The 26589-nt window shown below is 36.4% G+C and overlaps 1 protein-coding gene across 1 annotated transcript in view; it reads left to right on the top strand.

Annotated features, from left to right (window-relative positions):
* Positions 1–26589, top strand: part of LOC150109827 (RNA helicase Mov10l1-like) — a 223644-nt gene that overhangs the window by 185074 nt on the left and 11981 nt on the right. Inside the window, exons 7-8 of the mRNA XM_090396278.1 lie at positions 17817–18020; positions 24000–24175. Coding sequence (XP_090252404.1) covers positions 17817–18020; positions 24000–24175 — 380 coding nt within the window. The remainder of the gene's footprint in view (positions 1–17816; positions 18021–23999; positions 24176–26589) is intronic.

The raw sequence follows: 26589 nt of genomic DNA, 5'->3' as shown, positions 1-26589 counted from the left end.
CCCTCATTCCATAGACCAGTCTCCATCTTGCTCTTATCTTACCACCCCAGATCCTCACTAGCATTTCATCATCCTCTAAGAAACCTAAGTAATCAGATCTGTGCACAATAGTCCTTATAAAAAAGCCTGATGTTCTCTGTGGCTACATTGTTCACTTTTGCAATATTATTTCTGAACTTCAGCTTTTTCTCTGTCAACCATCATCCACACATTTACAGTCTCTATAGTCTGTTGTAGTTCAGGCTCATCTTAATCTTTTCATTTTTAATAATTAATTAATAAGATATTAAGTAATTATTAATATCAATATTAATATTCATAGGGTTACAAGTGGGGTCCCACAGGGCTCAGTACTAGGACCTATATTGTTTAACCTTTATATCAATGACATTCAAGGGGATATTCAGTTGTTTGCGGATGATGCGAAGCTGGGAAGGATTATTAGTAATAGTGCAGATGTGGTAGCCCTGCAAGAGGATTTGAATAAGCTAGATAGATGGGCAAATGAATGGGGTGTCAGTTTAATGCAGCAAAATGTAAGGTCTTGAGGTTTGGGAAACATTGATGGGATGCTGCATACTCTATACTGGAGGAGTTATACAGGAAGTAGGGGAGACAAGAGATCTGGGGTTGATAATTGATAGAAACCTGAAATTTATAGGACATATTGCAAAGGTGGTGAAGGTAACACAGAGGACTGCTGCAATTATGAGAAGGACACTGACCTACAGAGATAAAAGGGTTATCATTCCATTGTATAAGTCTCTGATCAGACCACACTTAGACTATTGTTCTCAGATTTGGTCCCCAGGATTTGAAGGGGATAAATTAACTGTGGAAAGGGTACAAAGACAGATGACAAAGATGGTTTCAGGACTGTACAATTTTAGTTATGAGGATCGGCTGAAGGAATGTGGACTGTAGAGTTTGGTGGATAGAAGAAGGAGAGTTGATATGATTGAGACTTTTAAACTGTTGAGAGGTGGTTACAGGATTGACAATGGGGAGTTCTTTTGCTTGGTTGAACAGCGGGAAGGAGTGATGACAAGAGGCCATCCCTGTAAGTTATGAAAGGAAACTGTGAGGAAGAGGGTGAGGAGTGGTTTCTTTGCATGGAGGGTGGTTGAACCATGGAATGCATTGCCTGATGGAGTGGTGAGAGTGAGAACGGTCAATGAGTTTAAGAAGTGGTATGATAGACTTTGTGTGTCTTAGGAAGGACCTCCCACGAAGAGTCTTTTGACTCCATGGAGGCCTGAATAATAATAATAATAATATTTATTTACTTATTTATTACCTGAAAATACTGACAGGTTTAAAAGTTTTCCATGCTGTTTTTTTTTTTTAAACATATATGACTAGTTGGCTGAGTGATTAGCATACCCATCCTCCAACCAAAAGGTCCAAATTCTCCTGTGGCATGGATGTTTGTGATTGTCTTAAGGTGGAAAATAAATTTCATCAGCTACTGCCCAGCTAATTGGAGGCCTGAAGTGGCTTGAAAAAAATGTTCCATGTATGGTCTCTCTAGAGCAGAATTTCTGGAAGTGAATTTAAAAAGTGAATTAAAAAGAAAAAAAAAGAAAAAAGAAAAAAATATATATATTATATAATTGATAAAAACAGCATGTGCTGCAAATAACCTTTCATGGATGGGAGCAACATAAAAAAAATTGCCAATAGAACTGTCGTTTATAAGTGTACAAAGCAACACGCCTGTAAAAATTAAACTATTAAAAAAATTGACTTTTACAACTTATTCTTTGGAAATTGTCTTTCAAATGCTGCACTTCATATTCATAAATGTCAGTTTTTGTTTGAGAATCTTCACAAAATAATATGTGGATCTGGTTCATGAGAATATAATGCTGTACTTTGAAGCCTTAAAATGTTTCATCAAGCTAAATTTTTAATATGGAGTGGCAAGAAAACTTTTCAGGTCTTAAAAAGGGAGGACATGGAATGCTTTTCTTTAAATGGTTGCTAAATTCTGAACTGGTGTTTTATAATTTCTTTATAGTGATCTTTAACTCATTGACAGTTCTATGACTCACATTAAAAAAAAAGCAATAATTTATGAAGCCTAACTGTATACTTATTAAAAGTACTGTTACTTTGAGGTTACTGCCAGTATTCCACCTATGCTCATCATAGTTAATGTATTTAAGAACTACAAATCAATATTCTGTTAGGAGTCTTTAATGCGAATAGGACATGCCTAGTTGCATTAGAAGAATGTTTATTTCTGTTGTGTAGATTGGCTTTCAAATTAAGCTTTGATGTAAACAAATATCTTTCAGAGGGATTATTTTCTCTGCATAATTTTTAATTAAGCTGGTTAACACTGATGCAAAACATGTGAACCACTTATAGAAATAAATAATTAACAATTTTTCTGATGCTTACTTAGATTAGATTTTTTTTATCCTATAGATTGAAACCTCTTCAGTCTAGATTCAAAAATGTCAGTTTTTGTTTGAGAACCTTCACAAGATAATATGTGGATCTGGTTCATGAGAATATAATACTGCACTTTGAAGTCTTATGGGTAGAAGTTTCTTCATTTATAGTCCATGTTTTAGATAGTTTAGGAATTGGCAAAGACTATTATATGAGATAATGATTCCATGGCTGATGGCAAGTTGTGTATTTTTTAATGTGTTTCAACTTTGTAGAGAAGCCACCATTGTTTGTTAAACAGGAAAATAGCAATCACTTGCATGGTTTCTGAGATCCTTCCATACCAATGGGATATGTATTCATCATTTTCAAATGATGAATACATATTTACTGGCTAACTGCTCACTTAAATACCATTCATACCTGCTGCAGCATTATGCATAGCTCAGATTCAGTTCTGGTCTCCTGTTGCTTTACATGAAAACTGTGACATACGCTTTCTTGATCAGAGGAGTGTGTATACATTTTGCAGATTTTAATGTCACTTCACCCCCCCCCCCTCCCTCTCTCTCTGTAGCAAAATATATCTGAACTCTCCACATAGACAGTGTGCAACTACAACTTCAAACAGAGATCTGTATTATAGAGTTTGCTATTTGTACAACTCCATAGTAATGTATGAAGATTAAAAAAAATGCTAAATCACACTGATTCAAAACCAGGCACAGAGCTCAGTTATATCCATATATATATACCTGCTTTTGCTTTTCATGGTAGTGTAATCATAGCTTTTGTTCATATGCAGTCTTATTAGACAGTATTACCTGCATGCACTGGCATGTGACCTTGACATGACAATGCAACTCATTGTTACTGACTGATCAAATGAAAGATTGTTTTCTTAAGCTAAGGTTAGGGTAGCAAAAAAATAGGAACAACATACAGTGAATGCTCTGTTTACATTATATGTGCTTTCCTGAGACTACATGTAAAGTAAGGGAAAGAAATATATTCCACCACTGCAGAAAATCTATAAATGATGTTTAATATAGCAGTTATTAAGTAAACATTTTTCATTAATATGTATTTCCTTAAACTCGACACACTTTTTATCATGGGAGCCTATTAGGCACTTTTGTAACACTGTATTACATCTAGTTTTTTTTTTTTTTTCAATTATTATGGACTTTCAGGCATGTTTTACTGCAGTTCAAGCAGCAATGTCACTTTCTGTCATTAAATTCACTCTCTGGTGTGGGCACAAAGTCTGATTGTTCTTATGTTAAATTGATAACTACATCATGGCATGTGTTCTAATTATTTGTGAAAATGCATATTTTTCCCAGTATTAAATATTTTTATTTTCTTTTATTTGCTGCTCTTTTATGTTTTCAGGTTTAACAATGGCTGATCAGAGTAATTACAGTATCAAAGAATGTGTTATTATCAGTTGTTGGATCATGAGCAAAGAGGAACCGGGAAATAACTGTGAAAGGGCTGTAGCTGAATTCTGGGTTTCAGTGAGATGCAACACCAAAACAAATACTGGGTGGGAGTGGAGTGGCAGCAAGAGAAGAAACTCTTTAGCACTGAATAAACCAAGAAGTGGTAGACCTTCAACAAGAGAGAGAGAGAGGAGTGGTGCAGAAAAGCTTAGGAAACTGTCAGATCATTGATGAACTGATGCAGAAAAGAGTATCTGAATTTGAAATTGCTCAGAATATGCTGAAACATGAAAATTAGCCTAATATTGAATCCATATAAATTATCTGGACTAATTCAGAGTAAAATGATATGTTACAGATTCCTTTTAGCACAATTTCAAAATGCGACAGTAATTTTTATTGATGTGCCATGTATTGGAGTTGTGCTTATATGACTACTCATGGTAATTATGTAAGGAAATTAAGGAATTTAATATAAACTACTAATATTTTGTGATGATTATCTCATCATATTATCACAGTGAATACAAACCAAAAAATGGACAACTACATGAAGCTAGAAAAAAATGAACTGAGGTTACAGAGTACTTCTGTTGTCCCATGCTCTGGCTAATCATACTATTAGGAACCCATGGAACTGTGAATATAGTCATTAACATTATAAACAAATATGGCTGAAGATCAAAGGAATGTAAAGCTTATAAGATGTAAAAATTGTGGTGCAGAGCTTGTTTAATGAGAAATATTACTAAATTAGCAATAAAGCCAAAATTAAATTATATGATATTTGCATAAAGATTTTCACCTAGAGACATACAATCAAACAATTATTTGCATACAGTGAAAGCATAAGACATGCTGAATAAATATATCTAGGAATACTTTGTGTGTGTGTGTGTAAGGCATAAATATATATATATAACTACATACGTACAAATAAAATAAACCAACAAAAAGACAAGGAAAAAAGAATTATAAACTGTGTGTGTGTGTGTGTGTGCACACTTCATATTCATAGAAACTGCATCACCTGCTGTAATGATGATTTTTGGTAATTGAATTGGAATCTGAGAATGAGAATTGAATGTAAATCTGAGAATGAAGGCTGCCAAGAAGAGTGTGAGGGCTAGATTTTTCTCTCAGAGGGTAGTGCATGATTGGAATGGATTGCCTTTGAATGTTGTGAGTGCAAGCAGTGTAAATGAATTCAAGAATAAGTATGATAGATGGTGTGTGTAGTATGTGGCCTTCCTTGATGACTCTCTGATTCCCTGGAAGTCTCTCTCTTAATAATAATAATAATAATAATAATAAGGGATAAAGGGATAATAACACAATAATTGTCACAACAAATAATGAAGGCAATATAACATTTTCATTTTTGATTAATATTTGTCTCTTTTTAGTACAAAATGTGGCATAATTAGAAAATGACAACAAACTTGACAAATTTACAGATATTTCAAAATGGAGTGGACAGTGATATTTTCACTGGAAAAACAAATGCTGGTATGAAGATTTAGTTCAACACTACAGAGTTTTACTAAGATTGAAAGCTAACAATTCACTTTTTGATGTTCAGTATTTTGTGGGTTCTCCTTTTCCTTTACTACAGCTTGACATTGGTGGGGCATTGACAAAATCAATTTCTGGATGGATACGTCAGTTAATGGTTCCATACCCTATAATGACTTCTTGGAGCTCCTGAATGGTTTTGGCTTTTTCTTGTGTGTTTCAGTCTCCATTTGCTACCACAAATTCTTAATGGGGTTGACCTCTGCATTGTTTCCTATTCACAGTAGTTGCTGAATCGAGTGTTTGTTGAGCCACTTATTAACCTGCAACAAAAATTAAAGCTTTTTTAAGTGTTATTCAATTCATATGGTACATTTTAGGTTATAATAGCATTACTTATACTTTTTTTGTCGTTTGATAAGGGGCAGAATCATCCTAAAAGATGCAATTCGTAGTTACAGTAAAAGTGGTCTTTGATAGTAGGCAGCAATTCTTCTAAAATTTTCTGGTACACTTCTACATTCACTGAATCTTTTGTGAATTCAAGCAAACCAACACCACTGTTATGACATTATTCCCCAGATCATCTGATTAGCTGAAAATTTGACTGCAGGCATTAGACAATTAGGGTCATCCTCAAACTATCTGTCTGTCATTGGCACCATGCAAGTTAAAATTTTTCTTCTCAGAAAAAATTACTCTTTTACTGATCCAGGAGTCCATTTGGCATGCTTTTTGCACAAAGCAAATCTCATTTTTTTTACTATTCAGTATTCTTTTGATATTCTTTATTTTAATTATTATTATTTTAATATTTTTTTTAGGGTGCCTGGCTATCAGTCTCTGTCAAATGATTCTTCTCTTGGCAGTTACAGAGTATGGCACAACTCCTGTTTATTCTTCCGGGTTCCATTTCATTTCTCTAGTTGAAACGGTAATTTTTTGAGGCAGAGCTGTTTTATAATTCGATCTTGGGGTTGTGTAGAGAGACAGTGGCTTCTTTCTGTCCCCATCTTCCTTTCAGTAGATCTGGTTTTCTTCACTTTTGACAGCAGCTGTACCACAGTAGATTGACTGTAGGATGCCCTTTTAACTATTTCACGATAGGAATAGCCTTCTGTATTCAAATCTTGAATCACGCTCTTTCTGCAAAGTGTTAACTGCACTTTACTAGCCATAGCAATCTTAGTATGAAAATGTGAAAACGAGCTCTTGCTGTTTATTTATAGCATTAAAAATTCTGATGCAATAGTAGCAATATTACATTATACAGAAACCCATAGTAATGAAAGATGATGCAGTACAATGCAATATCTAATGATAAACCAATGAAAATGACCATGTAACTACTAATACTATATTTATGTATGGTGATGCAATTTCTATGAACATGAGCATGAGCGCACACACACACAAAGAAAACTTTGTGTAAACATTCTAAATGATAATATTATCATCTACACTGCAGATGATGATCATAATATTTTATAAAATAAAGTATCATCATCATCATCAAATTCCTGACATGTACCCTCAAGGGATGTACAGGATATGATAGTACTACATGAAAAATTTACATCATTACTAACTTCCTATCTATAATTTTCCTCCAAATCAGTCTGTTACTTGTTAAGACTCCAGCATTATCATACCTTATATTTCTATCATCTAAGGCACTTTTGTGCCGTATCAATCCAGCTATATCTTGGTCTTCCTCTGGGTCGTTTTCCTGCCAACCTGGCAGGGAACACTTGTTTTGCTAATCTTTCCTCGCCCATTCTGTTTAAGTGACCATACCACTTGACATTAGCTCTGCTAATGCATTCCTGGATGCTGACAATATCAAATTCTTTCCTGATATCCTCATTTTTGATATGACATTGCCATTGATGCCATCTGTTCACGCCTCTAATCATTCTCAGGACTCTCATATCTGCGGTCTCTAGTCTTTGGTCAAGTGTTTTACTTCTGACCCAGCTCTCAGATCCATAAGTTAAAACTGGTTTGAACACTGTCTTGTATACAGCTAATTTAGTGTTCCGACTAATTTCTCTCTTATTCTTATGAATTTATTCAATTGACTTCTTACCATACCAGCTTTGTTGATTCTGTTGTCTATTTCCATATTTAATCTACCATCTTCACTAAAAATCGTGCCTAAGCAGCTGAAATGTTTTACTTGTTCCACAGGTTCCCCATTCACAACACAGTTGACATTTTCAACAATTCTACCTATTTTCATTGTCTTCGTCTTTTTAATGCTGACCTTTATACCATATCTATTACAACAGTTATTCAATTTAGTCAGAAAATCTTGCAAACTTGTAGCAGATTTATTTAGAAGTATAACATCGTCTGCATAAAACAAAGAGCTGACATTAACATTTCCAATTCTGATATCATGTTTAATACCACTTTCCTTCATAATGTGATCCATATAGATAATGAATAACAGAGGGGATAATGTACATCCTTGTCTCACACCAGATTTAACCCTAAACCATCTTCCTGTACATTGTTTGATAGAATGCCCATTGACACCGTATAACTGTAGCGTATTGAATAGCTTCACTCTAACAGATAAGCTATAAGCTTAGGTGTTGATGGTTATTCATGACTTATTTTTCACGGTATTAAAACACCACACACTTTTATCACAAAAATGTTTTATTAATTCTGATTTTCAACTCAGCATCATCAGAGCACTACACACACTTGTACACACGACAGTGAGTGAGTGAAACAATATAATTGCAAAAGACAAAGGATCTAAAGTCCTAATTTTGGCGCCCCACTAACAAAAAAAAAAAAAAAAAAAAAAAAAACCAGCTATGCAGGAGTTTTTCTTAGGATAACCATCTCCCAAATTTCTGACAAATTAATGCAACTATATTTGTTAAGGTTGGGAGAATTCTTCAAAGCCATGAACATTGCTGACTCGAAAAATAGTCCTTCAGATCTATAACGACTCCTAAATAGCACATTCGTTTTCCTCCAATCCTGTGTGAAGGAGTGTCCAAATCCAAAGCATGATCTGCCAGTCTTTACTTGCCATAGTAATAGTAGCAAATGTATCTTTCATGTTCTTCCAGATGGATGTTCACTGATCTTCCTGTTTGCCCATAATAGGCCAAGTCACAAATAACTTCATACACTCCTGGGTGTGCTAAAAGGTGAAGTTTATCCTTAGGCGAGCGGATCAGAGTTGCTAGGTTGACATGATGTTTGAAAGTGGTGCAAAGGCCATGTTTCAACAATGCTTTGGCTATCTTTTCCGATGTACTACCTCTATACCTCATGATAAGTTGACAGTCAAACTAGAGCAGATGGGATTGGATATTAGATTAGTGTATTGGATTGGAGACTGGCTATGTGATAGGTATCAACAAGTTGTGTATGGGGGTGCGATATCCAGGAAAAGGAAAGTCACTAGCGGAGTGCCTCAGAGGTCTGTTTTAGGGCCATTACTATTTAACTTGTATATTAATGATATTGGCGAAGATTTGGATGGAGATATTCAGTTGTTTGCAAATGATGCAAAGTTGGGATGAACCATAAAGAATAGTGAAGATGTTGTGGCCTTGCAAGAAGACTTGAATAAATTGAGTGATTGGGCAAGCAAATGGGGATGTGAGTTCAATGTTGAAAAATGTAAGGTTTTAAAATTTGGAAAACAAAGATGGGATGCAGAATTTATGCTTGGTGAGAATATATTGTTGGAGGTAGAGGAAATAAGAGATCTGGGGGGTGATAGTGGGTAAGGATCTAAAATTTAGGGGACACATCACCAAAATTGTGAAGAGTACACAAAGGCTTCTGGGAATGATGTGGAGGACACTGACATGTAGAAGTAGGGAGATTCTTATTCCATTGTATAAGGCTTTGATTAGGCCACACATGGACTTGTGCCCAGATTTGGTTAGAAGGATGAAGGATTGGCTTTTGTAATAATAATATTTTTATTATTATGTAACTTTTTTAAGGCAATTATTTGCTTACGTGGCATATTAGTTTTTGGAGGCAGTTATTTGCCACGTAAGCAAATATCTGCCCTAAAAAAGTTATAGAATAATAAAAATATTATTATTACAAAAGCCGATAAAGGAAATGCAACAGTTATCATGAATCAAGAAGAGTATAACAGAAAAATGCAAGATCTCATATGTGACAGTTCCACATATCAAATTATACATCGAGACCCTACGATGTCGCAAAAGAAAAAAGTCCGAAAATTACTGAAAAAAGTGACATCATGGCCCAAAGAAATCATCAGGAAAATAAAACCAATTCATGTTAAAATACCCCGCATTTATAGATTACCAAAAATCCACAAAACTAATATTCCCCTACGCCCCATAGTTAATAGCATAGACAGTCCCACATATAAACTGGCCTGGCATTTAGCTAAGTCGCTTGCCCCTCTTACTGGCAACTCCTCTATTTTTGTAAAAAATTCAATCCATTTCAAAACACTGGTTAAAATTCTAATCCTAAAAAATTCAGACATAATGGTTAGTTTCGATGTCACCTCCTTATTTACCAATGTACCATTTATAGACATTCTTGATTTAATCAAGTCTAAATTTCCCCCTGATATTTTTCAATTATTTCAATTTGCCATGAATGCAGGTTATTTTACATGGGGAGAGAATTCTACAAACAGATTAATGTTACTGCTGTGGGTTCCCCCCCCCCCCTCTCTCTACCCCATTAGCAAATTTTTACATGGAACACTTTGAAAACAAAGTACTTACCACAGCTACATACAGGCCACAAGTGTGGTTATGCTATGTAGATGAAGTGTCTGGCCCCACAGACAAGACACTTTGGATGCTTTTGTAACCTACCTAAACACAGCCAGAACCCCAACATCCACTTCACAGTAGGAAAAGAATCAAATAACTGTTTACCATTTATTGACACATTAGTCACCCCACCTTTCAGATGGTGCACTATCTTTTTCTATTTACAGAAAGCCTACACACACAGGAAGATACCTACATAAACAATCACATCATCATCCAATCCAACAGTACGGCATTTTAAAAACACTTACACACAGAGCCAGAGCCGCCATTTGTTCTAACGATACAGCTCTGATCACAGAACTCCAATACCTGCGCCATACATTCTTAGCCAAACGGCTACAATTACTGCAAAATAGATAAAATACTACATAGGCTCGTTACTCTGCCCTCCTCAATACACAAGAATACAACATGACCATTTCTATTCCCTATATCAGAGGTACATCGGAAAAGATAGCCAAAGTATTGTTTGAAACATGGCCTTCGCACCACTTTCAAACCTCATGTCAAGCTAGCAACTCTGATCTGCTCGCCTAAGGATAAACTTCACCCTTTAGCACACACAGGAGTCTATGAAGTTCCTTGTGACTGTGACTTAGCCTATTATGGGCAAACAGGAAGATCAGTGAACATCTGCCTGGAAGAACACGAAAGATACATTCGCTACTATTACTATGGCAAGTCGGATTTGGCAGACCACGCTTTGGACACTCCTTCACACAGGATTAGATGGAGGAAAACGAATGTGCTATTTATTTATAGATCTAAAAGATAATTTTTTGAGTCAGCAATGGCTTTGAAGAATTCTCCCAACCTTAACAAATATGGTTGCATTAATTTGCCAAAAATTTGGGAGACGGTTATCCTAAGAAAAACTCCTGCATAGCTTTTTTTTTTTTTTTTTCCCCATTAGAGGGTGCCAAAAATAGGACTTTAGATCTTTTGTCTTTTGCAATTATATTGTTTCACTCACTCACTGTCGCATGTACAAATGTTGTGCTCTGATGATGCTGAGTTGAAAATCAGAAAAATATAAGCATCAGTAAAACATCTTTGTGATAAAAGTGTGAGGTGTTGTTAATACCGTGCAAAATAAGTCATGAATAGCTTCACTCTTGGCACCATGTCATATGTCTTTTCAAGATCGGCAAAACTTAAATACAGATCTTTGTTATATTCGCATGCTTTCTCAACTATTTGTCATAAAGTGAGGATCTGATCCTGACAGCCTCCATTTGAGCTGAATCCAACTGGTTCTTCACCAAGGTTTTCTTCTACAATTCTTCTCAACCGTTTCTCAAGTATACTTGCATAGATCTTTCCAGGAACATTCATTAGGGAAATACCTCCTTCACACAGGATTAGTGAAATAAAACTGAATGTAATTCTCACATTCAGTTTTATTTCTCTTTTTATATGTGGGTACTATGAGAATTGGCACCTTGTCATATGTCTTTTCAAGATCGGCAAAACTTAAATACAGATCTTTGTTATATTCCCATGCTTTCTCAACTATTTGTCATAAAGTGAAGATCTGATCCTGACAGCCTCCATTTGGGCTGAATCCAACTAGTTCTTCACCAAGGTTTTCTTCTACAATTCTTCTCAACCATTTCTCAAGTATACTTGCATAGATCTTTCCAGGAACATTCATTAGGGAAATACCTCTGTAATTCTCACATTCAGTTTTATTTCCCTTTTTATATGTGGTACTATGAGAGCTCTACTCCAATCATCGGGAATTCATCTCTCTGCCCAGGCTTTCTGTACTATGCAGTGCAGCCACTGTAAGACTTTTATACGACTATACTTCAGCATTTCTGGTCGAATATCATCTACTCCTGCTGCCTTTTAGCATTTCAAGCCTTTGATGGCTTTTTCTACTTCAATTATTATTATTATTATTATTATTACCACCGGCTACTCCAGGAGTCCTTAGACTCATCGAGGGAGGCCCTAAACATCATGTTCACACAGCTGTTCAACATTCTCACAGTATCTATCATACCTTGCCTTGAACTCGCTCACTGTCATAGCACCCACAACAGACTCTGGCAGCTTATTCCACTCATTTACCACTCTAAAAGTAAAGAACCCAGCTCTAACACCCCTGCTAACCACGCTCATGCCCAGCTTCCATGGGTGTCCCCTAGTTCTCCCACCGCCAGTCCTGATCTCAAAAATATCATCTGAATAAATCCTATAGAATCCTTTTAGCAATTTGAATGTCTCAATCATATCTCCCCTTTTTCGCCTATCAGTTAGTTTCTGCAACCCACAAATCTTCAACCTGTTCTCATATGGTTCATTCCATAGACCTGCTATCATCTTAGTCACTCGCTTCTGGATCCTCTCAACCTCCTCCCCATCAAGAAGGAACCGAGGTGACCAAATCTGGGCACAGTAGTCGAGATGAGGTCTTATCAGGACTCGGTACAGAGGTACAATAACTTGTTTTTCTCTGCTCGTCAAGGTATTTTTCAACAACCAAGTGAGTTGATGAGCTGATTTAGCTACTTTCGCAATGTGCCCCCTAAACTTCATCTCCCTATCCACCAACACTCCCAGGTCCCTGGCTTCATCAATCTCTTGGAGTACAGTTCCACCAATGTGGTATACTGCTGCTAATCTTTTCACTCCGAAATGCATAACCTTACATTTTTTCACATTAAATTGACATCCATTCTCCTTAGTCCAGAACTCCAATCTATCTAAGTCATCTTGCAAGACTTTGACATCTTCTGCATTCACTATCGCCCTACCCAACTTTGCATCATCAGCGAACAAATGAACTGTCCCACTTAGACCATTCCCTATATCGTTAATGAACAGATTAAACAGCAGTGGTCCAAGAACAGAACCCTGTGGCACACCACTAGTCACAGGCCGTCTTTTGGACTCTACTCCTGAATAAACTACTCTTTGATATCTCTCCATCAACCACCCAGCTATCCATCTCACCAACCCTATATCCATTCCCATATGTTGTAGTTTACGGATTAGAATTCCATGTGGTATCCTGTCAAACGCCTTTGCCAGGTCCAGCAGTATCACTGTAAACCCATTTCCCTTATCCAGTTCAGCCGTCACCTTGTTATAAAACTTGAGCAAGTTACTGAGGCATGATCTACCCTTCACAAAGCCATGCTGTCCTCTGTACAGTATCTCACTTTCATCAATCCATTCCTGTATTTTTCCCTTGACTACTTTCTCCAAGACCTTGACAACGACTCCTGATATGCTGATCGGTCGGTAATTTGCAACCATAGTCTTGGATCCTCCTTTATGCAGTGGAACTATTTTCCCCTCTTTCCATGCCTTCGGGACTAAGCCAGACCTGAGACTCAGATTAAACAACATGGTCAAGGGCACTGATAATTCATTAGCCGCTTCATGCAAGACCCGTGCCGGTATACCATCCAATCCCACAGATGTATTCACATTAAGGTTCTGCAATAGACTATTCACCTCTACTTCATTCATCACAATTCCCATATAAACTAATGGTTCCTTTATTTTTTCAACGTCACCACCTGGATGATATACTTTTGCAAAGTGCGCGCTCAGTAACTCCACTATATCGACTGGTTCAGTGAACTCTTTACCATCGTCATTCCTTAAAATCATTTTGCCATGTACAGTTTTTTTTCTTGCTTGCAGCATATTGAAAGAACTGTTTGGGATTCTCTTTTGCTTGCCTAGCTAGATTCCTTTCATAATCGGCTTTTGCTGTTTTTACCACACTCGTTACCCTTCTAGCCTGTACTTTATACTGTTCGTGTGCCTGCAGGTCACCCCTTTCTTTAAATTCCCTCCATAGTTGTTTCTTTTTTTGCAGCTCAAGCTTAATGGTGTTATTCATCCATTTAACCCCTCCTTGTTTCACTATTCGGACCTTAGGTATACAATCAGCCATAACCTCCTGTAAATGCTCTTTGATCACTTCCCATGCTCTATCGACGTCCAGCCCTCGCAGTTGAACATGCCATGGCACTGATCCAAGCAATCTCCTAAGCTTGTCATACTTGCCAGCACGGTAATTCCACATATACTCTGTCTTAATCACAAATTTCACACCTTTAGCCACCTCCCAGGTCAAGACCTTATGATCACTCTCACCAATAGGTGGCAACATGGTCATATTCATTACAGTCAAATTCTCAGATACTATTACCAGGTCAAGCACTCTCACACCCCTAGTATTTTCAATTACATGCTGTTTCAGATAGTTATCCCTTAATAATTGAATAAAATCCATTTCCTTCCTCACATGTGTCCTCTCCTCCTTCCAATCAATGTTACCATAGTTGAAATCCCCCATAATAATTACCCTCCTTCCACTCATTTCATCAATTTGTTTATGCATACCATCTCCACCATCTATTCCATCACCTGGTCTATAGCAGCACCCAACTGTATATTTTATTCTGCCAGTATCAATCTCACACCAAATAGCCTCAAATGAGCTCCTTTCACTATCCTGCAATACAACTTCAATTCTCCTTGGTTGCAGTTCATCAGCTATCATCAATAACACCCCTCCCCACATTTTATTCTCTCTGTCCCTCCTAAACACACTATAACCTACACATTCTATCCCACTAACTATATCATCTTTCGTTAGCCATGTTTCACTAATGCCAATAACTTGTGGCCAGGAAGGGCCAATCAAGGCCAAAAATTCTTCCTTCTTGTTCCTAATACTCCTGGCATTAGTATACATGAAATGCAGTGATCCCTTTGTTCCACCCCTATCTTGATGCATTATTCTAAATGTCCCATTCCCATTTTTTGTCCTTAGTGCTGGCTCAGGTTCATTATATACATTTTTACACTCAACTGTCTCACTGATGTCTGCATATCCACTCCCCCATCCTTGGTAGTTCTAGTTTCCCTGGTTCTGTACATCCATTTTCACTTCATTCAGCAACACTTTTTCCAGTCTCCGCACACCAAGTCCATTCAAATGCAGTCCATCCATCTTGTATAAGTCCTTTCGCCCATCAAACTCATTCCACACGTCCACAAATTCCACACCACACCGTCCGAATTATGGATATGTATTCCTGACTGTATGCCTGTTGAGTGTTTTTTTACCACTGTGCTGTAACTGCTTGTTTCATTTAGCAATTTTTTGAAATAATTACTCTATACTTGAAGGATATCTTTTTCTCCCATTTTCATGTTGCCTTTATCATCTCTAACTCCTTTTACAGCACTCTTTCCTCCATTTCTAAGCTACTTCAACAACCTCCAGAATATCTTACCACCTTCTTCATATTTATTTTCTATATTCTTGCCAAAGTCCTCCCATGACTTTTGTTTAGCTAGTTTTACACAGTGTTTCGCTTTCTTACATTTGTCTCTCTATTCTCAAAGAGCACAAACTGACTTATTTGCCAGCAACTTTTGATATGATTTCTTCTTTCCCTTCACTGCCTCTTTAACTTCATGTGTCCACCATGGAGTTCTGATTTTTCTATACTTGCAGACTACCTCACGACATGCCTTTCTGGCTAAATCAATCAGGGTTTTCTTCAAGGCTTGTCACTGAATCTCCAAGGTTTGGTTCCTGTTCTCAAACCCTTTCATTTTTTCTTCAGTAATCTTTGTGTATGTGTATTTTAGTCTACAGTTCACATCTGAGAGCTGCTCAACTTTTATATACTTTAAAACTATCTTACATGTTATTCTTTTTAATATGAAATTCAATTTTATCCTGCTCAAGACTAAATAGTGATCACTTCCAATTTCAAATCCTCTGTACACTCTGGTGTCCTGCACCAGGGAGAAAACATCACTATCAACAATAACATATTCAATGAGATTTTTCTTATTCCTTGCTTCTTCTTTCCATGTGAATTTGTGCACAGTTTTATAACCAGTCCATGTCCTGAGCAGAAATCCAACAGATATTTGCCAATTTTATTAGCTTTGCTCTTTTCTCCAAATTTTTCCAAAATATTTTTGTATGTCTGACAATCATTTCCTACTCTGCTATTTAGATCCCCAACAAGGACCAATTTTCCTTTTTCATTGTGTCAGTTGCTTTTTTCTAAAGCATCAAAAAATTCCTGCACTCCTTCCTTAGTAGAACCTTCTGTGTGACCATAGGCCCAAATAAGTCTCATTGTCCAATTCCCCATTCTGATGTTAGCCCACATCACTCTACTTGAGACTGCTTGCCATTCAAGAAGATTAGCCCCCTATTTTGTGTTGAATACTATGACTATGCTTTCTTTTCCTTGATTGTCATTTCTTGAATATAACATTTTGTATTTATTGCTCAGAAAAATCTCACCAGTTTTTGTTTCAGTCACCCCTAGTATGTCGATCTGGTACTTATCTAATTCCTCAGCTAGCTCCATTTCTTGCCATTCAGGCTTCTTATGTTGATAGTACCGATCTTTAGTGATGTTGAATTGGGGTGTGCTTTCAGATTTGTTCCAGTAGCTGACTTTTCGCTGTTCGCCCTGGTTCCCTGGCGAAAACAACCGGGGGGGGGGGGCCTGTTTAACCCGGGCGATGCTCCAGCCGGCATGAAATTTTGTCATGTACCATCATTTTGTATATTGGTTTAAGCCAATAAGAATACAATTTGGTCGGCTGAATCCCAAATTGCCAGCCCATCCTCGTTCGTTCAGTATCCAGGTAGATACCCAACAGGGTGCACCACGAGAAGGTGAGGATTGGACATTAGGTCAGAAGCCCTGGTTGGTTCTCCACATTCATTTAAAGGCATGTGGAGGTCTCTTCTCAGTTATACAGCTTTGACCCTTAAGTACCCCTAAATAAAGTATTATTATTTTAATAACAAGGTGATATATTTTTTTTGCTGCTTGTGTATGGAAAATATATGACTAATTAAATTTAGTGGAATAAATATAGCACAAAGATATAATTAAACAGCAGGTTTAATCATTCCAATATTTCATCTCTGTTTGAAAAGATATCTTTAGGAATATGATATTAAAATTGCCATACACTCACAAAAACACACATGACAATAAGTGGAATAAATTAGACTATTTGAAGATTTAAGTTCTATGAGAGGCACCCTCTGGGGGTGCTGTTGGTGTGTTAGCTATTGGGCACGAGGTCTTAGAATTAAAGTTTCTTAAATCTTACGAAGTTTATTAGAACCATATTTATTTAATTTAGGCTGATTTTTAAAATTTGCTGCTGATTCTTAAAAAGAGTCTTTCAAGTTTGTATTTGCTGTGAAGAGGGCTAGTAGTGCAGCATATCCAAAACATGCTCAGCTAGACCTGACTGACCATAGCTACATCAGATATATTTCTTGTGATCACCAGTCTGAAGTTGGCAGATCTCCCATGTGACCATAATATGATGAGTTGCAAGAACTGGGAACCTTTGTAAACATAGGAGATCTTTGGGTCAGAAGAGTGGAAGCAATTATCAGAAATTAGGAATTTATATTTTTAATATAGATGATTCTTACTTCTTTTAAGACTTTAGTTAAGAGAAGAGTCTCAGTTGCTTTTAACATTATGCGCTACCTTTTACAACTTCAGAGTATATATGATTTCACAATTATCACCATAATTTTTATAGGAACTTCAGCCAGATGTATGATAACCACAAACAGGAAATTAATTGGTTTTTATTATTATTTATTTATTTATAGATATTTGGGAAAAATTAAACATTTAGTTTTGTTTGATTTTGTGGGGTTTGTAATTGGCCGTTACTTGACTGCTGATATCCAGGATTTTGTTCAGGCATCATTGAATCCCACAGCTCCTTATGCAGGCAATCTTGTTAAAGGAATTAGTTGTAAGAAGATCATGAGTGAAAAATCATGGATCATTCCCGGAGAAAAACCAGGAAGGTAAGCTATAGTATTACTGCATAGTCATTTTTGAATAATATTTGTCTTGATGGTAAATGCAATCATGGGTGTATGAGTGGATAGCATCTTCACCCTCCAATCAGCAGGCTGTGAATTTGAGTTAAATCTCACTCTGATGTGGATGTCTTTAGATGATAAATGATTTTCTTCAACTTGTGGTAGATTACTATCCTGCTTATTGGAAGCCTGAAGGCACTTAAAATTCCTTTGTTTCTAGAACAGAGTTATTAGATTATGTAATGCTTTACACAACATTTTATGGGCAGAATGTATGTTTGCTTAACATGTACGTACATGAATGTGCTGATGTCTTATGTTCCAGAACATGAGGCATCAACGTGTGTGTGTGTGTGTATACAGTGAAAAAAACCTTATCGTTCTCATTCTTGGATACACTTATAACTCATTTTCTGTTAGGGTGTCTGTCATTTATCACAAACCAGCATATTCTGGCTAAAGATGGATTTATGCATAAGCTAGACAAGCGATAGCTTATGGGGACCTTTACCAGAGTGTAGATAACTTTACTCAGATAAAGTATTATATTTAAAAAAAACTCTTAACACATGTAAAGGAAATTAGAATTTAATACCAACTCATATGTTTTGCTCACTGCAGCATGAGCATCATTCAGGAAGAATGCAAAAAGTTGGTTAAAACATTCAAATTATGAAACATAAGAACGAATCACATATTAAGAGATTACTTCAGATGAGTATACTTCCTCAGCCAGATGGAACAGAACCTACACCCAGATCTGTGCATAGTCACTAAAGACTCCAAAGACCACCCTCTTCCATCAACCAGAACCATCCTTAACAGATTCCCTAATAGTCAACATCGTCAATAGAGATAGGAACATCAATCCCAGTCATCAGTGGAACACCAGTTGTTAGATGGAATCTCTGCAGGTCCAACTGGACTGCATTTCAGAAACAAATCGAGCAGACCATTAGAGCAATTCCACCCACTCCTAATTGCTATCCTAGATTTGTTAAACTACTTAAATCAGCAGCAAAAGCCTCTATCCCTAGAGGCTACAGAAAACAATATATCCCATGTTGGAGTAGAGAAAGTGAAGAACTCCTTGCCAAATATGAAGAAACTGAAGATCCAACTATTGCTAAGGGGCTCATATCAACCCTGGATAAAAACAGAAAGGAAAGATGGATCTCAACCATCAATGAACTCAATTTCATCACATCTAGTCAGAGAAGCTGGTCACTTATGAGAAAATTAGGTTGGCCTAATTTTCTCACTTATGAGAAAATTAGGCCAACGACACACAAAACAACAGAGATAACTCCTGATCAAATGGCTAACCATTTATTGAAAACCTCCAAGATTCATCACAGCTCTACCAGGAAAATTGCTGTACATGCTTCCTGAACTCGTACACCCAGTATCTCGGGAAGAGGTACAAATAGCCTTAAAATTTACCAAGAATGGCAAAGCTGCAGGAGTGGATGGTATACTCTCTGAATTCCTAAAACATCTTGGTCAACATGGTCAAAAATGGCTGGCTACCCTTTTCTCAGAAATCATCATGACTGATAAACTACCAAAGCTGTGGCGGGAAGCCAAAATAATTGCTGTGCCCAAACCAGGGAAAGAATCCAAATGATGTGAAAAACCTATGACTTATCTCCTGCTTTGCACCACCTTTAAGCTCTTTGAAAGAATTCTCCTTAAAAGAATTTCACCACTCATCGAAAGAGCACTCCTGACTGAACAAGCTGGCTTCAGGGCCAGGACCTGCTGTGACCAGGTCCTGGCCCTGACAACTCAAATTGAAGCAGGCTTTCAGAAGAAACTTAAATCTGGAGCCACTTTCATTGATCTAACATCTGCTTACGACACTGTCTGGATCAGGGTCCTCCTTCTAAAACTAGAATCAACTTTGAATACAGACCTGAACACCCTGGAAGAGTACTCCAAGCAGTGGTACTTGAAGCCAAATCCAGCGAAAACAGTGTCCTCAGTATTTCACCTGTATAATGCAGAGACGAATCGACAACTCAACCTTTCTTTCTGTGGAAAAATGGTAGAACACGAGCCTCACCCAAAATACTTTGGAGTGAGTCTGGATAGAAGCCTAACCTATAAAAGACACATCATTAACCTCTCCAATAAAATTAAAACCAGAAATAATATCATTTCAAGGCTTGCAGGAACAACCTGGGGTTGTGGTGCAGAAGTCCTATGGTTGCCTGCACTAACTCTTGCATTCTCTGCAGCCAAATATTGTGCCCCTGTCTGGGAAAGAAGTACACACACTAACATTATAGACACCCAGCTAAACTCCACCATGTGCACAATTAGTGGGACAGCAAGAAGCATCCCTCTTTCCTGGCTGCCTGTTCTATCTAACATTGCTCCACCACACATACTGAGAAGACAAGCCTCGATTAAGGAATTTAATAAAGCAATGAGCAACCCACTCCTGCCCCCTACATCTGACTCTCATATACCCACCTAGTCTTTGCCTCAAATCTAGAAAGCCTCTCTGACTCATGGATGAACTCTCTTCAGCTGTGCTGCCATCAATATCTGACATATGGAGAGAATACTGGTCCAGCGATCTCCCAACAAATGGCTTCCTGGTAGAAGATACCTGTGCTCTGCAGCCTGGTTTAGATCTTCCTAGGAAGATTTGGTCATCAATAAACAGGATCAGAACTAGTCAGGGCAGATGTGGCTACCTTCTACATAAATGGGGCTGTCAGATTACCCTTATTGTGATTGTTCTCCCATGGCTCAGACAATTACTCATGTTGTGTACGACTGCCCAAGGCACCAATTTCATGGTGGTGGCCTACTGGACATCTACAAGGTGACGGATGAGGCCTTGAATTGACTTTCCAGCCTGGACCTTGACCTGTAGTTGGTATGGTGTTGGTGGTGGTTATGGAGGAAACAGAAGATCACGGTCCCATCTCACCACAAAGATGCTATTCTTGTAGTCACTCTCGTAGTCCTCGCCATAGTATCAGCAGAACTCTTCCTCATGTTAGAAGATAATGATACAATGTGAAATGGGCATCCTCTAATGGATCAAGTTTTCTCACACAAGATGCAACTGCTCTTCAATTAAACCTCGGATACAGCTACATTTATGTTGTGAAGTGTTGTGAGAACATGCAGCCGGACGATAATTGTCCCTGCCTTGATTATGACAAGTTACTTTTGCTTTATTAAAAAAAAAAAAGGAAAGCAAGTTGTGCCTTTTGTATAATGAACTTTTATATGTTAAGATTTTCATCATTTGTTTCTGGAAATTTGTGATTGTACTTTTCACTTACCAGTTTCATGTAGCCATAAGCATAAATAAATAAATAATTTGAATGTTGTAACCACTCTTTTGCATTCTCCTTGGATGATGTTCATTTTACAGTGAGCAAAATATGAAAGAATTGATATTAAATTCTAATTTCTCTTACATGTGTTAACTGTTTTTTAAAATATAATATTATGTGTACCACACATGTTTCTATAAAACAGATCATACTAACAGATCTTTACTCAGATAAAATTTACTCAGGAGTAGGAATAGGCCTCTTAAATGTCATAGCTTAGGGCCACAACAACCTTAAATCTGGCCGTGATAATGCTCTATATGCACAGGCTCTTGTCAAGGCTCTTATCATCACCCAGCAGAATCTAGGATAAATAAACACTCTCATAATAGAGCAGAGACAAAATTTTCTCCATTCAAAAATAACTCAAAAACAAAATTACAGCAGATTATTCCATCCATTTAAAAAAAAAAAGGATATAATAAAAAGTGAATTGATAAAATTCTTAACAATAAAATAATGGATCAGAACAACAACAATGATTTCATTGAACCAATATCAATTGGCGGAGTAATTAGACTATCCACTCTCCAACCCAAAAGACTGCGGGGTTGAATCCTGAATGAGCATGGATGTTTGTGATTATTTGAGAAGTAAGAGATGAATTTCACTGATAGGTATGTGACTGCTTCTCTGCTTATTGGAAGTCTGAAGTGGCTTGAAAAATCTGTTTTTGGTCTCTAGAGTAGGGTTTCTAGACTATGTAAAAATAAATTTAAAAAAATACAATATATGTATGTATGTATATATATATGTAGAAAGTGATTTTGTGATTTGGATTCACTTTGTGGAGACAGGAAATGCTTGCCAAAAACAAAGTTGCCATCATTAACAACTCCAATATATGTAGAAAGTTTTTAACTTGGGTATATTATGTATTCATGCACTACCTGCAGGAGTTGCTTCAGTCTTGCACTATGTGCAGGCACAAACTTGACATACCTATCTGTTTGCTTACTTGGGAAATAGGATTAAAACCAAGTTTATATAAAATTACTCGGTATCTTGAACACATACACACACATATATATACATACATATACATATATAAAATTAGAAAAAAAATCCTTCCTTGGGAAGTTCTCAGTACTGAGACCTCATCATGATAAATGAAGAATTTAATAAAAATAAGCAATTTGACAACAAAAACCTATTAACAATTAATTACACATATTATACTGCTCAAAACAATTAGGGGATATTTTGATTTTCTTGTAAATTATAAAGTTATAAAAATAATTTACAAATGTAACACATTTATTTTAAAATATTCTTAATGTACAACAGTATAGAACACGCAACTGTGTACAAAATTATGTTAAGACTTTTCAAAACGTGTCTTAGCCGTATTAGCATGTGGGGGGATATAAAAGCATGGCTTGTTGTGCTCACTTCCACAGTGCATAATTACCACCCATTATTTTGTTAAAAATGTCAGAACAACATGATATCCCAGAATCCATGGCTTGGAGAGCCATTGGTCGATTAGAAGCTAGACAAACAGAGCAAGTTGTCGCTCAAGCATGTCATGTCTTTTGTATCTCAAAGCGTAATTTTGTGATTTGGATTCACTTTGTGGAGACAGGAAATGCTTGCCAAAAACAAAGTTGCCATCATTAACAACTCCAAGAGACAAATTTGTCATTACTTGCCAGAAAAACATGCCAATCCAATCAAACATGCTTGGAAGGACCGGCACATAGTATTTTTATTGTGTGTGCGATTAATGTTCGACGCCTTTCCAAAAAGGTTTTTTTTGAATGAAGTGTGAATAAAATGAATAGGAAATGAAAAACAAATCAAAACTGCTTTACAGTATAATGTTACCTACGGATTAGTTCTGCTTATACAAATTTTTTCAAGTTATATAAATTTTCAAAATAATATAAAATGGTAATATAAAGTTAAGAGATTTATTCAAATATTCTTTACATTAATTTTGCTAAAAGGGACTCGTCTGACTTTCATTTTAGCAAAATCCTGTTGCAGTACATCAATGTTGATAGACTGAGCAATATTATTTTCTATTGAAATTAGTGCCAAATCATTTAGTTTTTCTTGACTCATGCTTGATCGCAGGTAGTTCTTTATTAATTGTAATTTAGAAAATGTTCTCTCTTCCTCAGCAACTGAAATGGGCAAAGTCAATAGTATTCTCAATGTAATCAGTGAATTTGCAAAGAGTTCTTCAAGGTTGCCAATTATTTTGTGTCGCTGACACCCCCTAACAGCGTGCTAATATAACAGGCTTGAATGTTGAGAAGAATGAGTTATCAGTAGTAAGCCGACTTTTAGGGCTGGACCACATGCATCCGATCCGATTAAAATTAGGATACGGCCCTTATATGGAACTCAACAATTAATCATAAGCTGATTTATGATACATCAAAAAATAAAGAACTATTTTAGGTATATTTTCGTAAATTTTAATCAAAAATTACAGTGATATAATCTGGGCAAGGATACAATTTCAGAATTTATTTGTTCGTTTCCAGGAAGATCTGAAGATGCCCGAATGGAAGACGATGTACAACATTCATAATTATATGTACCATTCCTTGTTCATTTAAACTCTTATCTCATATTTTTTGACATCTTTTAGGTGCTTTTTCTTCTGCAGTGCCTGTGTATATTGCACACTTCGCACACGCCACCAGCCGGGTCTGATGCCTGGGATGCTTTATATAGGCACGTTTCTGCTCGACTGGTGCCACCATGATTACTTCAAGAGCTCGAAATTGTTCTCACAGAAGAGTGGGGAAATAATCCACAAGAACTGTTTGATCATCTTATCTGGTCCATGCAATCAAGATGTATCGCTGTTTTGGCTGTTAATGGGGACCATACACCCTATTAAAAATTAACAAAAGCGTTTTTGGCTATTCTTGTTGTTATTGTTCTGAAAATTATTATACGCTAAAATGTATAATTTGTTAAATTTGTAATAAATATCGATTATTTAAACAATATCTCATCAGTTACACCCTATCCATAAGTAAAAAATATTTATTCATGTATAAAATACCCAATAGTTATAATTATTTGTAGAAATTTATAATTATCTGACAAAAACTAAAATATCCCCTAATTGTTTTGAGCAGTGTAGTTGTTTTTGATAACTTCACAACTGTTACATATAATTAATAAAGCAGAATACAAACAGTAAATTCATTATTGTATGCATGTTGGAACATTGCTAGTTGTTGTCGTTCTGTAGTATCATGAGTTTTATATCCTAGGTCTGTGACAGTTAAATTTTTGATGGAAGCAGACCATACCTGATGTGAAACTAAGCCTTGATTTTTATTGCATTGTATAAGGATCCTAAGCATTTGCAAAGCTTCTTGAAATTTTCTTGTAAAACAGTCACGATCAATATATGACATATTTGTTCATTGCCAAAGTACATGATAGGCTGTAGTGGTTGTGGGGAATTCCAGGCCTGATTTATGTTCTCTTCTTTTTTTTTTTTTGGCATCTTTTATGTGTTTTCAGACATGCGGATCTCTCCTACCTTTCCTGTTTGACAAGTACATAACATAACATAACATAACAAATGCCACAAGAGAAATGAGTCTCATGAATGCCTGGTTTTTTCATGAGGTGATGTGTATGTTTTAGTGGATGTAGGAATCTTGATATTTTTTGTAAAGGTAAAAAAAGCCCCTTTTATGTTGTAATTGCAGAGCAGTGCAGCCACTTTGTCTCTGTTACATTCTAAAAATTAATCCTTAGCTGTGCCACAGCACTAATGTCATAGGTTTACAAAATATTTTTGCGAGTAAAAGCCACATAAAAACAATATTAAAGATATGTCTTTTAAAATAGCAATTTATAGTAGCGTAACATGAAAACCACCATTAAAATCCCCTATAAAATCAAAGCATTTATTCGCCATGTCCAAGTCCCCCCCCCCCACACACATCCAGGAGAATACAAAATTAAATGTAACCTTGTACATTTATTGTACTTGCAATTTTCCATGCATAGGTGAAACTGAATGCACAGTGGAAATCAGAGAACAACGCAGATGCCATATCTGTTTAATCAACAATGGGTAAATGGTCCTTTCTGATTATGCTGTGGAGACATTGATTTGAAAGGACCACAACTGACATCCAAATAGAAGATAGTGCCAAAGAAAATTTAAAGAAGCATGTGTGCCTTCAACAACCAAATCTAAACAATAGTGATGGACTTAAAGTTTTCAAGATTTGATCAACACCCGTCCATCCCTGACAAAAACTCATATAGAGTACCAAACTGCAGTAATTAATGCCAATTTTAGGTTCATTCAACTCTGTAAATCAGATATCGAATTTCACACCAGCTGTTAACTACTTTGCTTTTGACAGGTTTGCAACAGTTTTGAAATGTCAGCATGAGAGCCAAAGTGTTTTTCACTAATTCTGTACACATTTCCACTCCAGCTTGACTGTCCTAAATACAATTTATAAGACTTCAGGCAAAGGGATATTAACCTAAAAAGTGTTACCTGGTGGCATAGGAACTTTAAGCAAAATTCTTACAATGAAATAAAATTGGAACCCTTCATTATCAGTTTAATCTTTGGTATGAGAACAGTATGCAGATGTTCCAGTAGAACACTTAGAGGACTCTATAAAATCCAATTCTATATAATGAAATTATTCCAGAAGAATAATCACAAGAATACTTATGCAAAAATAAGAATTCTTCTTCTTCTTAAAACAATATGGAGTAAATTGCTGGATATAACATTCAAAATCAATAATTCATGCATCACAGCAAGAGAAAAATCAGGAAAGAATATACTACAGAGATACTCTCAGTAATAGGAAACTCGATTAAAAATACCCTTTAGATTTATGTGTGTCCAAAACCTGTAAGTCTTCTTGTAACTTATTTTTCAAGAGCAAAAAAGAACTGCTAAGTGACCACTGAAGCATGAGCCCAGTGTCTAACAGTATCTTACACAAAATTTCTGCATTAAGTAGATTTAGTGATTCCCTGTTAATTACATCTAGGGCATTCAGAGATCTTGTGCTTATAGATGAATGAGCTTTTTTTTATCAAATGACTTAGGGATATTAAGTAAATTTGTGGGACAATTCCTAGCAATATATCCCTGTTTGGAACATCTATAAAAATTGAATTGTTTTCTTTGACCTAAATTTTCTCTTTGAAAACAGTCCTTAAACTTGAAACTTCCA

Source organism: Typopeltis vanoorti, chromosome 1 (genome assembly GCF_054136105.1).
Source record: "Typopeltis vanoorti isolate ZY-2024b chromosome 1, IOZ_Tvanoo_1.0, whole genome shotgun sequence".
Classification (NCBI taxonomy): domain Eukaryota; kingdom Metazoa; phylum Arthropoda; class Arachnida; order Uropygi; family Thelyphonidae; genus Typopeltis; species Typopeltis vanoorti.
The sequence above is the reverse complement of the archived record's forward strand: the minus strand, read 5'-3'. Positions and strand labels throughout refer to the sequence as shown.